The following is a 15,026-nucleotide window of genomic DNA, read 5'->3' on the forward strand; positions in this document are numbered from 1 at the left end:
GGGAATAATGGGAGTCGTAGTATCCCATAAAAGGTACAGGGAATGTGGGGTAAAGGTTTGTCAGGGAGAGAGGGATACTATGTCCCGCCCTCAGGTGTTTCATCCCCACTCCCAGAGGACCCCCTACCCAGGTGATCCTGCCCTCGCTTGTCCACCCCCAGAGTTGGGATCCAACAGCGATGTCCCTCCCCTGGCCACCTGAAAAAGGGATCCCCGGGGACTAGGTAGTAAAACACCTTCAAGTGTTTGCACAGTATTTAGTTGAGGCAGGGAACCCCCTCTTAGAACTAGGGTCAGACAGGCTTTTCTCTTTCTTTCTCACCAATAAAGGTCTAGAGCCAAAAGCATTCCATCTGTGTGTCGGTCTCTTACTTCTTCACTCTTACCCTAGCCATAACTGGCTGGGTACAGGGTTTGAGGTTTCTCCTCTGGCAGTCCAGTCCAGACATCCTAAATGCTCCTCCTGCTTTCCCACATATGATGGGCCAAGCATTCCATGCTGGAACCAGTTTCTGGGCCATTTAACACTGCATCCTGTCGTTTACTGCCAGGATCTTCTGTTTGGCTGTGGGTCACTGCCAACATCGACTTTTTCTTTAAGGATGTTCTCCATGAAGTCAGAGTCTGGGAGGCTTCTTGGGTGTTGATTTTAAAATGATCGGCCGCCTTCTTACTAAGGTTGTTAAAAAGCATCTGATCGTCGATGGGCGACAAGTCCCTGAGTTGATCGACAAGAGGAGCGTCCAAAAATGTTTTCTCAGGGTCATGTGCAGGCGTAGAGTGCCAAGTGCCCTGATCGTCTGCAGGGTCAAAGTCTGGGTCCTGGGAGACAGGGTCCAGAGTTGCATGGCTAGGGTCAGGGACATAGTAGATGTCCTGGTCGGGGTCATCTGGGTCATCCAGAAACACAACCACCTGGGGATCCTGAGGACGGTGTTCTTCCAGGGATTCAAACTGTGCACCTGGTGAAAGGAGTCTCTGACTTCAGAGGGACTGGATAGGTATCAACAGAACTACGGCGCTTGAGGGTGTCATCAAACTGGCCTGCAAAATGAATAAACTCCGGCATTTTGTCCCTACAGGCCTTAAATGTGTCACTGGTCCAACCCGAGGAGCCTGAATCATCATGTGGAAGAAAAGGTATGAGCAGTTGGACCTGGGTCCTGCTGCAGGCCACTGGAAAGACTAGGAGAGGCTGGAGAATAGCCCTCAGGCACAACAGAGGCCTTTTTGGGGTCCAGAACTATTTGAACAAGCTTTAGAAAGTAATTCCCTGAAGCTTCAGGAGCGCTTTCAACGTATGGACCTGCTTTGACGTGTCTCTACGCATCTGCATCGAGGGCCAGGTATTGCGATGCATAGGCTGCGATGGCTGGTGTGCAGAGGGCGTTGAACTATGAGGTTCAGAGGGCCCGCCCATGGCCATCAACGGCTTTCTCATCAGATCCGTTGAGGAAAGCGTAGGGGTTGTGTGTTTATGAGTAGGGGTTGTCGTCAGGGGGGGTGACTGCCCCATCGCACTGCCAGTGGTATGCTCGTTGGGGACGGACACGTGGGAACGCAAGGGTTCCCGACTGCCGACAGATTCCTCGTCCATGGCAAAAGTGGGGGAGTGACTCTCGGCCGGCAAGGCATAGGCCACCCACTGCATTGTGTGCCTGTCGTTTTAGGGTCTTGGGCAAAATAGTTTGCAGTCTTGCAACACCGCTCATCGTGATCACGAGGGAGGCACCGATTGCGTTGGTGATGGGTATCTTTCTAAGGATATTTGCTGTTACAAGAGGGTCTGAATTTAAAAAGAGTCCTCTCCATAGCAGAGGGAAACGGGTACCAAAGAGAAGAGGATGGGCAAAAAAAGAGGCATTCTCGAGAGAAAGTCAGTAATAAAGGGCCACACTCTCTATTGTGAGGCTGGGCCTGAGGGCCAAGGCTGCGTGGAAACCAGTCGCAGAGCAGTCAGCAGAAGGATCATCGGCGTGGCAGGATCAAGCGTCGAGTAGCCATCGAAGCAGCCGCCGAGAAGATAAGTGGGATCCTCTTATGAATTGGATCAGCAACATTAACACTTACGAGCTCTGCATTTGTGCAACCAACCAGATAGGTGGAAAAAAACAATCTGATGGGACCTCCATGCGTGAAGGATTTTGGGTACACTATACGTCATGTTAGGGATAGTGTTACAGTCATGCCCATGTCGAGGTCCCTTTTCGATCTTTGAAAAAAAGATGCAATACTCTGCCATTACCAATAGATGTCTGACTATATGCACATAATGTGATTCTAAGCAGATTCACAAGCATCAGAAAAGTGCTTTTGTAGAAGACTAGTGTAAAAAAATTCAAAGCAAGCCACATAGGCAAAGCATACAGTCTTAGAGATAAGCATCTTAGAAAACATGTGTACTCCTTAATAGTAGGCAAACAATCCAAACAAAAACAGGGCGTTAAAAATACTCCGAACAAAAAATAGAATACAATTGAAATGTTGAAGCCTGCTCCCTACTTTCATCCACACAGCCCTATGGATATGTTTCGATCTATGGTACTAGCAGGGAAGCTTCATAGGAAGGGGCCTTACGTTACTACTGCCTGATCTGAAGAGAAACTAAGGTAAAAACGCATGAAGTCATTTGCATTGATAAATAGGCGCAATTAAGTATGGATACTAAAGAGATATTATACGATTCAAACATATTTGCACTCTCTGAAACAATATTGGCTTTGGGAATTTAAATGACTTTTTTACTCCCTGAAACCTAAATTTACTCCCACCTACAAATAGTGAGTAAAATACTATTTGAAAATGTTACCTAATGCCCTGAATATATATTTAAGTGGTTATAAAAGTTGCACACAATGTTAATGCATCCAAAGATCCTGCTCACATACTTAGTTATTCATTCTTGATGAATACTAATGAAGATCCCATGACAGAGCACATATAGATCGATAGGCCAGAATAGAAGCCTCAAAAAACTACAAGAACCATCAAGATTATGGAGCTATGAGCATTTAGAGATCCCTCGTACCACCTTTGGGAGGCCACTTTATATGCTACGGGGCTCCAGCGGAGTCTCAATGACCAACAAAAGAAAGGTACTCCATTGTGGGATAGAGTAGGTATATGGTGACCAAGAGCAACTGCATGAGCATACGGTCTCCATGGCAATCATGCAATGTGCAGCCGGGCAAAACAGATCTGCTAATGTGATTCAGGAAAATGCTGAAGCAAACGCAGGCAGAGGGGAAGTCAAGCACTCCATAATTGACACATACCAACATAGGTAATTTTGCAACCACCCTTGCTTGGTCAACACTACAGCCCATGGCATCACAGCTATTAACAATCCAGCACAACAAACCACCAGCCATACACTGATCCGCATACGGATCTGCATGCACACCCTCCAGCAAATTGGCTGACCCGCCACCAGACAAAGGTAAGCAGACCACCACCAGATGCTCACAGATCAAAGAAAGCATATCAGCCACTCAGAAATCCACCCAAAACACCAGCAGCAAATACCCACAGACTGGAGCCTACCACAAGCCACTCAGACCCGCAATGCAGTCTACTAACAGTCAGAAAGAACCAAACAATGGCCTACTACCAAACGAAGCAGTTACATACACAATGAAGACCACCAACAAATAATTGAAGAGTAAATAACGCTGCAGTTAGGAATGTCTTTTTTGTTGCTGCTTTCCTCCAAGAAACCTCCATGGGAACCCCTTTCTTGTCACTTTCTTTTGATTGCTGACATGATGCTTTGTGCTCCTTTCTGTGGGGAAATCAGTCCCCTAAGACTCTCGGTACTCCAAGACTCGGTTCTTCCTAAGTGGGTGGGGGTGGGACAGAGGGAGCGAGAGAGGGGGGGGGGAGAGAAAGAAAGGTGGGGGAGTCTGTGTGTGTGAGAGTGAGTGTGAGTGAGAGTGTGAGAGTGAGTGAGAGTGAGAGTGAGAGTGAGAGTGTGTGAGAGAGTGTGTGAGAGAGTGTGTGAGAGAGTGTGTGAGAGAGTGAGTGTGTGAGAGAGTGAGTGTGTGAGAGAGTGAGTGTGTGAGAGAGTGTGTCTGCGTGCATCTATGCACTCCACAATCTTGGATAAAAGGAGGACTCCTGCAGCCATTGGATAGATCATCAATGGAGCCAAAACTCCTACAAACAAGTTCAGCCCGCTGACTATCAGAAGACTACCATTGCAGCGGACCACTATCGTCTCCAGGCAAGTCCACAGTGAAGCCCTGCACTTCTGTACTGATATCAAATCGGCCCTCGTCGGTGCTTCGACCCTTGGACTGGTCGAAACAAGCAGCCTCCACCCCTGCTTGAGGATCTACGCCTGCCAAGCCTTCTGAAGTGTCCCTAGAACATTGGGTGGACTACAGTTTGCTCTCCTGTGCTGTGCTGCTGCAGCTGTCACTGTTCCAAGTGCATCCTTGCAACTTGGAAGATCTTCAAATTGTGCTACAAGACTCGGCTCCTGCATTTCACGCATTCAAGTCCCAACGGAAGACATGAACGCCTGCTCCTTTGTTTGCCCTTGGAAGATTCCCTGTCCATGGGGACTTCTGCTGTAAACCATCTTCTTTGCTCAAGTCTTCTTTCGTTGCAAGGGTTTTCAGCTGGACAGTTCCTATACAGGTACCGGACCGATCAAATCTAAATCCCATGTCCGATACCGACCTCTGCACGCATGACCCCATTGCACCTCGACCGGACCAAGCACAAAGGCATATGTCCCCAAAAGGAATCCGGAACCTCTGAAGTGGTCCACTGGGGAGCATCTGAGTAAGGGGGTACGTTCCCGTTCCTTCACCCACTCTCCTCCACAGGGTTACATAGGTGTAAAATTCTATTCCCTAGCCCTCTTTTTCCTGACTTAAATCAGTGGTGGTCTAGTCAAGCTTCCCCTTGCTGGGACTTCCCTAGATTGAGAGAGTTACTTACCTGAACTTTCCTTAACTTTGTGGAACTCTGAATCGCAACCGTTTGTATCATCTAATCTCACAGTAAACCTACCTGCAAAGTATACCTTTTTCAACTGGTGATTTTGGGGTAATGGCCCCAATCCATCTCAGGGCAGGACTTTCTAAGTATTAGGGAATGTTTCTAGTGTTATTCCTAAGTGCTTCTACTGCATTTTCTGAATCTGATTACTTACCTGTTTTGCACTCGTTTTGAATAAAATGCTTTTCTCTATTCTCACAAGACTAAATGTGTGCATAGGTTTTATAGTAGTAGTATGGCAATACTTACGTAGGGGGTTTCATTGCTAATAAATCATTGTATATTTATGTACGTACTTGTCCAACAGGAATTATTGGAATGTTCTGTGTGTGCCACTGTAGTGTCTTTACCGTTTGTCATAATAGGTTACTTTCACCAATATCCACCTGAAGGTTAATTTTGGAAATCCATTTTAACAGCTGGCTACATCCAGCCACTAACAGATCTACAAAACAATCCATTGCACAATAATTAGACAAGTCACCCCAAGACCAGCCGGCCTACACCAGTACATTAGATCAGCCCAATGACCCATCACTAGCAATTCAGGAGAACACAGAGAACAACAGTATGTACAGGTTTATGGCGACAGTAGGAAAGCCAGGAATTAGCACTCCCCAATCCCCCCTGCCTCAAAGCCATCATTCCCTAAAGCCACCAATCAGCAATACGTTGTCCTAATGATCGGGCTAAGCCATGCCTGTGTTAATTGCCTGAGCAACATCCGCTGCTCCCTAGTTGGCCAAAAACTAAAGCCTTATGTCGGCTTGGAAAGTACTTCTTGTGGCTTCACCTACCTTCCCTCACAATGACATTCACTGAGCTTTGGCTCTTAAGGTTCCGCTCATCCCTTACAGTCAGCGTGAATGAATATGTTCCCACTTGAAGGCCAGTCACTGTAGCCACACTGCTGTTGGAATTCTCAATCTTGACTCCATCAGGGCCCCTATCAACAAAAGAAGAACATAGTGACAAATGGATCATTGCAACTTATTTTTTCATGTTTTCACTTGCATTTGTCAAGAAGGCATAATCAGAAAGTACGAAAGTTACATTCAGTAGTATGGCATAATCATAATATAATGTGAATGTGGGAACCATTATCCCGGAATACACAGAACCTAGTGTGGTATCACCGATTGGGGGACCCAAGCGGCTATGGGACTGAGCGTTCCGCTTGGGCGTCAGCAAGTTCGTACGCATGAGATGGCAGTACTGACAAGGGCTTAGCGTGTTCCCAGTGACTCTAGCAGCGAGAAAGATCTCATGGGTGACAGTGAATGTGGTGGTTCAGTCCCATGGAGTGCTCAGCCTGTGTCAGTGAGAAGGGCTTCCCCCTCATGCATGGAGCCCATCGAGAGCGTACCCAAGAGACTGCAGTCCTAAGAATACCAGTCTGGGGTTAAACGAGCATGCAGCCCATGCAGTTGTAGTGTTCAAGTGCTTTCAGCTCTGTCAGGGTATGGGTCTGCAGTGGTTGTAGTGTTGGGTAGGCCTTAGAGGCCTGTGAGTATGGGTTCCCCTTTCCTGCAGTGCTCAGAGTACAGATTCGGCAACTGGGCAACATTTCATAATTTGAGTTTTACGCACTGTGTTTTTTCCCATAGGTATGAGGCGATTTTCTGGTCATCCGTGCTCTTGCTTCCATCCAGCGTGGTGCTATCTACAGGAAGGGTCAGCTCCTTGTCTGGACCAGCGTCTGCTTCAGGCGGCTTGTTATTCTCTGAAGAAAACCAATATCATCAGCACTGCGAATAATCGGTCTACAAGCCTAGAATAATCTTGGGTGGGAATAGTAATTCCCTCTCAATCACACAACCAATGTGTACTGCAGCAGGATCACTGCCATCAAACTCTGATCTTGGCATTAGCAAAGGTCCTCTACCCAACATCTTAAATCTTAACCCAAGAAGGAAAGGGAAATCACACAAGAAAAGTTCAAGAAAGCCTCTAGGGAAGCTCAGTACGTGTATGCACCTTCTGCAGAAATCTAAGTACAAATCCTCAAATTCTGGGGAAACGGACACAGTAATTTTAACAGTGTGAATAGGATAACAATAGTGCCATTTTATATCAATAATAATCACCAGGTAACACGGATTATTGAAAGTTCCCACAGCCAATCTGAGAGTAAGCTCTATAAAAACACATGATGATAATGATTTGTGTGAAAAATGTGTTGAATATTTAGAAAATCGAATGTACTGATGGTTAGGTCGGAAACCTAGGTTTGCCCCCGTAGACCAATGGTGTTCTGATCTCGATCGCTATTGAAGACAGCAACTCACAATATGTGCTGCCTAAGTAAGCCAATAGGTTATCAAGGTAGTTAGGCCTTATTCTGTCCCTAAGAAAGTTCTCATCCGGACAGTGCCTGTTACAGGAGGGTTACTATACAACAGCTGCGTCTTGGGGTACCCGTTTTACAGTGATAAAAGCCCTTTGCATACAGAGCAAGTCCTTTCACATAAACATTGCTTTTGTGATCCTCGTTATACGGCCGGAATTACCATTGTGCCTATGCAAGCTATGACCAGCGCTCACAAAAGGGCCCTTTGAGCGAATGGACTGCAGTTTATGCTGGGTGAGTGTTGAGATGGATTTTCAGAACCAATCCAGAGCAAGGGTTCTGAGAGGCCACCCTATTAGAGTGAATAGACAAAAGACACTGCAGTCTCACAAAATTATCAAGGTGGTGACGTCAAATTCAGGAATTGTGGGGGCGGTGAAGTGGTAAAATGAGACTCAAAAAGCATTCAAATAAAACCAATTGGACATGAAAATACAAAAATATTAGGCCTGTAAAAACTGCAATAAAGCCAATAGGCTATTCCACCACACTATCATAATATACATTTGAAATGGTGGTTCCCACAAGACAACACCAACACTTTACTTTTAACAATGTTTCAGTTAGAAAAATAAGCAAACTGTGTGTGGTAAAGAAAGGTAACAGGTCGGAAAAGACAGTCAAGTATTGGAACTGTAAAGGAAACACAATTACCTTGCCTTATGAAACAAGGCCCCCAGCACTTCAAAAGTCGTTGCCTGCTAAAGTGTACGGGGCAAGTGCCCTTAAGAGTTACACATCCCAGGTAGAAACCATTGGCAGTGAATCAGGAGTCTTCGGAAGTGGCAAAATATGTTTTGGCAAAGCCAATAGGGAATTAAAGGTTGTCAAGGATGCAGAATGAATGGTAAGTACCAAAAATGTGTGGTTCTCCCCCAATCCGGACCACACTAAGGGAAGTTGTACAAAAGATACTTGGCCTAAACTTCACTAATCACGAGCAAGCAAGGGAGATGTAGGGTCAGGACTTTATGCCTGTAAAACCCTGTGCTGGAATGAAGGGATTTCGATCACTATGCAGGTTCATCCATTTTACTCTGGATCAACTAGGATCCACCCCTACGGTGCCTAGATTCACTGGGCCAACTTATATTTATTTTATTTATTGGATATATGTATGGCGCCTATACACAAGTGTTTCCAAGCACAACAAGACGGAAAGGGGGGTGCAGAAGAAAAAACAATAACAGTCATACTAGGCCTTGTGGCATTCGGACCGTGCAAGGGCAGTGACAAAAAGTGCAAGGGGAGGGTCAGGTCAGGGCGGAAGGGTTGGGAGAAGGGGGAGGGAGAGAAAGGGGGTTGGGGAGGGAGAAAAAAGGGGTGGGAGGGGAGAGAAAAGGGGTGGGAGGGGAGAGAAAAGGGGTGGGAGGGGAGAGAAAAGGGGGTGGGGCAAAGGAGGGGGTGCAGTAGTCGGGGTCTCAAGGGGCTGGGCAAGTGCTAACGGGAGCCAAGGAGGGCAAGCATCAAGGGAAAGGGGAAAGGAGATGCTAGTGCGATGGATAGAGTTGACCAGATACATGCGATTCCGAGAAGGGTGCCCGAGGGCAAGAGCTGGTTAGGGGTGCTGGGGTAGAGTGGTTCGAGAAGAGCCTGAATCCTGTAGGACTCAAAGGACCAGGCACCAGAAAGTCTTGAGAATTTTATGGAATTTAAATAGATCCGGCTCAAGTCTGAGGGGGGCAGGGATGATGTTACAGAGGCAGGCTCCTGCTGAAGAAAGATCTGCAGCCCATTCTCTGCTTGGAGAAATTACAAGTTACTAATGTACTCCTAGTCCATAGTCCCCTCCCCCATACTGCATGGGCGTCCCTTGCTAGGGAATGGAAATGAGCCTTTTTCAGCCTTAAATGTAGTTAGGTGCAGGGGCATGCGCTCCCATGAATCTGCCCTCCGGCGCCTCACCTCAGTCCCCTTTGACGCGTTAGCTATATTAAACTGCCTAACAACGTTCCTCTTTTTTAAGAGGGGAGGATGGTGGGACATATGGAGGATAGGGAATTATGGACTAGGAGTATGTTATTCACTACTGTAAGGTCCTCATGGTGACAACAGGAAAGATAGACACAAGTGATCACAGTTCAAGGGGTTTTATTAAATTGCAAAGGTCGGTTGGAAAAATGCCTAATTTAAACCTAAATATAAGTTGGGAGCAAGCTTCGACCATCAAATAGTAATAAGGCAGTCCTAGTGGCGTCTTGTCAAATAAAATGGCCTATACTAAGAAAAACCTATCCTTACGCTAAATACAAAAAATAATGTGTATATACATTGGGTGATGCCTTTTCCACCCCAGAGTCGCCCTCTTCAGGCTCGACCCTTCTAAATTGTTAGCTTCCCTCCATCGGGTTCACTATGGCTTTCAGCACAATCTTCTTTGTGACTTTCATAAATTTTACTGTATTTTTAAACAGTTCACTGTGGACATCCCTCGGCCGGGTTCACTATTGTCAACACACTATATTGGCACTTTAGACTTAGTCTGCTCTTCATCGGCATCCCTTGTTCGGGTTCATGCTTGCCAATCTGTCAATCGCACCTTTTCCTTTCAACTCTTACAATGCAGGATTTACTCCCCTTAGCTTCACAATCATCTGTCGGACAAAGACTTTCGACTGTACAGAGGATTTTACAAGACCCCTGCATGGCCACTTTGACCCCCTTCTCGCCTTTCCCAAGGCCTTTTGTTTATGGTAGTTTCAACGACCAGGTAATCGCCCAGAGTTTCCTGAGTGAGCACCCACGTGGTGCCGGACTCCTCGGTTGCTAGTTTTCCCCCTTTCACATCAATCGCTCTTATGTTTTTCAAGGGTTCAAGTAACCGCTTGCTACTTTTCGTTCAACACAGTTTGGTTTCTTATCGACTCTGCCCTCGACTCACCGGCTGTGATAAACCGCTTGGCTTTCTTTCTCTTTGGAGTCAAGGTTGGTACCACAGAGACAAGTGTCTCTCCTCGGTTTGGTTATCAGCAGAGGATGGTCTTGTGTACCGTTGACATCTGCTTCAACATATGCTGGCTATTGTTTGCGATCTTATGATTCTTTGTGCAGAGGTTTCACAGGCCTTGGTCAGAAAGGGCAAGGTTGCTTTTCTCCTTGTTACCCTCTCTGTATGCGCCGTCTATCTCCTCCTCTTGAACTGCCGTACTGAGGGAGGGTGTGTCTGTCTGTCTGTCTGTCTGTCTGACCCTAGTGTTGGGACATGTCGGGTAAATGGCTCGAGTGTTCATCCGTCGTCCTTCGTGATATGCTTAAGTGTTCATGTTGGAAAAGGGGGGAATAAAGTGTTTGTGTATCCTAGGTGGTAGGTTGGGGAAATGTTGTCGGAAGTAGGGGGGTACTCCATCTCACCCATTAGTGTTGTACTTCCACTCCCCGAGGACCCCTCTACCCCATACAGGTGATCCTCCCTCGCTGGATGGCAGTCCCCCAGGGACTAGTCAGGGAGACACCTTCAGGTAAATTGTAATTACTCCTACGTCCCGCCCCCTTTCCTACATACTGCATGAGTGATTATCACTGACTGAAGCCCTAGGGAGGTGAGATGTTGAAGACCTTAAGAGATCAAGTTCCTCAGGACCTATTGCCTGAAGGCCGTGTCTGAGGGTATACTGCCAACTAGACAAAGCTTGCAGAATGCTGAAGGGGTAGCCCAGGTAGCCGCCCTGCTGATTGTTTGTCACGGCACATGCCTCTGGAAGGCAAACGCAATGGCCTTGGCCCGGACTGCATGAGCGTGAAGATTTGCTGGTACCTCCTTCTGCTGTCCCTTGTAGGCCTCCTGAATGGCCGCAACCATCCACCTAGCTATGGAGGCCTTTGACGCCCGACAACCTGGCTTTGAACCACCAAAGGTGACGATTAATGTATCTGACTTGCGGAAGCCTTTTGTACTGTCCATGTAGAACTTAAGGGCTCTCCTGACATCAAGACAGTGCAATACCTTTTCTGCCTCCTTTGGGTTGGAAAAGAAAAGGTTGTTAGCAATATTTTCTCGTTGAGAATAAAACCCCAAGCCTCTCAGAGAGGGGACCTCTATACTGCCCCACTTAATACAAGTGTGCCGATCTACGCAAGAAGAGCTGGTAACCCGATCTGAGGGAGGGGTGGTGAGAACGGGGGGTTTGGAGGGTGAGGGAGGAGGAACCCTTGGTAGACCACCGACAGGACACATGGATCCGCGAAGAGAGTCCACCAGGACTGAATGTGAAGAGCAAGCCTGCCCCCAAACAGAAAATTGTGGACCTTGATGACAGCATCATTGCTTCTTTCCCTCTGAGGCAGGTGCCCGGTAGGGGGCCTGGAAGAAGCCTTTGTGGGAGGTCGTTTGTTGCCTGTGCCTGTGTTGGCTGGGGGACCCGTCAGGCTCCCTAGCTATCTGCTCCTGAATCCACAGAAAGTTCTTCCACTGTCGGGTCGGGCTTGTCCCTGCCCATACGGCTTGGATGCAGGCTTTACCAGTATAGCCAATGATATGGCGGTTTGAGAAGTGTTCTTTTTCTTGTTAAGTACCTCATCCGTGGATGAGGGGAACAAATCCCCCCTTCAAAAGGGAGATCTAGGATGCAGTCTTGAACATCGGGTTAAACCTGGTAGCTTTGAGCCATGCTGTCTGCCTCATATCAGTGGGCAGGCAAATGGCCCTGCTGGCCGTGTACATGAGCCACAGAAGATTCCATTATGTCCCGTGCCACTAGCCTAGCTTTGGCCAATCGTGTTTTGAAGGACGCTTGTCTGTGTACTGGAAGATCCTGAACTAAGTCTGAGTTTCCCTCCATAGCCTCTGATTTGCAGCGGCCAGCATTCTGTCTGAGTTAGCTTACCGCAGGTGGACGCTGGCGTTGGAATAATCTTTCTTTCCATAGGCCTAGTTTTATCCTTCCTCCTTGCCCAACAGTTCCGTGGTAGAGGACGACGATGTGGACACCTGCGGTTTGACATGCATGGATGCAGCGGCTATCACTGAGGAATGAGGAGGAGGGTGAACCGATAGGAGGAGAGTATCCACTTCTGCCTGACTTTTTAGAGTCCACCCACTTGTTGGAGGGCTGTGTAAATGGGGCTTGGACCAGCCCTTTTTTGCCAGAGCTTCCACATCTTTTTGAAAAGGAATGCCCGATTTGGTAGCCGATTTGATGGTTAGGACTTTAGCTAGGAAATGGTTGTTCCCTCCAAGGCTGAGGGATGCCCAGATACTCTGCCAATCACGCTTGCCTGTCGTGGAAGACCCTCGCTGAAGACGAGGTGTCCGGATCAAACTCCTCGTCCGTGGCCCCCTGAGGTACGGGGGCCACATCCCCTTGGGTCTGCAGGATCAGTGGGCGGCATTGTTGGTGGACCTACCATGGCCTGAGGCACTGCAGGCGGCGGGGACAGGGCTGTGATGCTAGGCTGCGTGGGAGCGCACTGACAATGAAGGCACCGGTTAGGCTGTCCACCACGGTACCTGGGAGTGAAATCCTGCCCTTGGGGGTTCATTTGAGTGGTGTGCGTCTGTACGCGGTGCCATTTTGTCAGCCTGAGGCGCCATTTTGTCCTGGACCGACAGATGCAGGATCTGCATGTCAGTCAAGGTACCTGCCCTGGCCTCTACCGTTTGCTTGCCAGCGTAGGTTCGGGCTTCCTCTGCACCTCGGCATGGACCTGGTAGGCTTACCGCGCTCACACATGGAGCTGGTAGTGCTGCTATGTGCAGGCACCCCCGCAGGCCTAGGCCCAGTACTAGGGCAGAACCCATCGGGAGATTTCCCCATTTCAGTGCCATCGGGCCCCTCGGCGCTGGGACCGGGAGGATCTATGGATCCCTCAGCCGTCACAGCTTGATCTTCGCCTACGCAGTGGAGGCAGAGTTCATGCGGGTCAGAAAGGATCTGTCGCAAGAAGGGCACCTACTAAAGCCCGCTGGGTCCAACAAACATGCACCTGATTACGGTGTACACCAAAATTCTTAGCAATTAAAAAATATAAGGAAAAACAGTAGGACCAAGGTCCCAGGGGAAGAAAAACGCGTGGAATTAGGAGGGGAAAAGGCCTGAACCAAAGCACAGGTGAAGCCTGTCCGCTCCCGTCGACTTGTAAAAGAGGACTGGGTTGTGGAGCCGGAGGGAGGAGGCAGGGGAGCGCATTTGCTCCCGGTGCCACTCGCCTGCGAGCTATTAAATTTAAAGGGGAAAATACTTTTCTGGGGTGAAAAAGGTTCCGTTGCCGTCCCTAGCGAAGGACGCCCAGGCAGTATGGAGGAAAGGGGACGGGGCATGGGAGTAACATCTGATCTGCAGAGAGCTGGTGCTAGAGTTCTAATGAACTCTAGCAGGGAGGTATTTATGGAGCCAAAGTTGGATGTAGCGAGGCCCCAGGCCCCAGACAGCCTTGTGGATGATGCAAAGGGTCTTGAATTTGGTCAATGTAGTCACTGGGAGCCAGTGGAGAGATTTTAGGGCTGGAGAGATGAAGTCCCTGGGCTTTAAGCCAAGGATACGTCTTGCAGTTCTATTCTGGATTCGTTGAAGATGGTGAAGGGAGGAAAGAGGCAGATTGAGGAAGAGGCTGCTACAGTAGTCCAGCCTAGAGAGAACCAGCGCTTGGGAGACATTGAGCTTCTGGGGAAAGATGGGGAAAGATGAGGAAAGGGAGAAGGCCTCTGAGGAGGTGGAGCTGAAAGTTGGACATCTTGGCAAGGGCCATGATGTGAGGAGAGACAGAGAAATCAAAGAAGACCCCAAGGTTGTTTGCATCACAAGAGGGTGAGGGGTGGGGATCCAAGGAGGGCAGCCAGAGAGTGGGAGGGAAACTGGGAGCAGGTGTCCCAATGAGAAGGATATCTGTCTGGCTGGCATTAAGGCAGAGATCCTTAGCAGAGCACCACGCCTGAATACCAGTCAGACAATCTGGTATGAGAGAGTAAGAGGAGGAGGTAGAGGATGGAAGCTTAAAGGAGAGCTGTGTGTGATCAGCAAAACACTGGAAGTGCAGCGAGAAAGTAGAGATCAAGTGGGCCAGAGGGGCAAGGTACGCCACAGGTAGAGTGAGGCGGAGGAGAGGCGAGTTGCACTTGGGAGGGTCCGGTCTATGATGCCTAGGGTATCACGGAAGACGATTTATGAGGATTGCATGATTGTCTGAGTCACTTACTTCTATATCAAGGTTAGGGACAGACCAGCGCCTCCAAAAAGAGATGAGCTACACTAGGAAAGTAAAGCAAAAAGACTTTACCTACCTTCAAAAGTCAGGACAGGAATCAACCAATAGCAAAAGATCTGAGGGTTCCATTGATGTCAATGGAGGGGCAGCTGCTAAAATAAAATATTTTCTAACAGTGATGGTCTGCAGGCACCTCAATCCACATCCCTTTTAGGTTTACACAAAGCCGGAGTGAGACAGGAGTTCGCTGGTTCAAACGCCTCCAAATGTTTGAAAGGTGCATTTGATTTCATAGGTCACCCCCCCCAAACCTCTGTAGACCTGTGAGAATGCTGTGAGGGGTCAAATGCGAGACGGGCATGTAGCCATTTATTAAATGATAAAGGTGTGATAAATGCCTTACTTTCCCTAACCTAATGAAGGTTTCCCTGCCTGTCAAACTACGACTAGAGGAAAGCACTCTAAACAGTTTCTGACCCTCACACTTCTTCATACAACAGAAATCATGTAGGCATCATATGGCTATTCA

General features: G+C 48.1%; 1 protein-coding gene across 1 annotated transcript in view; it reads right to left on the minus strand.

Annotated features, from left to right (window-relative positions):
- KIAA0319L (KIAA0319 like) overlaps positions 1 to 15,026 on the minus strand; it is a 940,271-nt gene that overhangs the window by 208,041 nt on the left and 717,204 nt on the right. The window contains exons 12-13 of the mRNA XM_069622595.1: positions 6,598 to 6,730; positions 5,805 to 5,953 (exon numbers count right to left, since the gene is read on the minus strand). Of these exons, the coding sequence (XP_069478696.1) occupies positions 5,805 to 5,953; positions 6,598 to 6,730 (282 nt within the window). The remainder of the gene's footprint in view (positions 1 to 5,804; positions 5,954 to 6,597; positions 6,731 to 15,026) is intronic.

Source organism: Ambystoma mexicanum, chromosome 11 (assembly GCF_040938575.1).
Source record: "Ambystoma mexicanum isolate Mex_15411 chromosome 11, UKY_AmexF1_1, whole genome shotgun sequence".
In the NCBI taxonomy this organism is placed as follows: Eukaryota; Metazoa; Chordata; class Amphibia; order Caudata; family Ambystomatidae; genus Ambystoma; species Ambystoma mexicanum.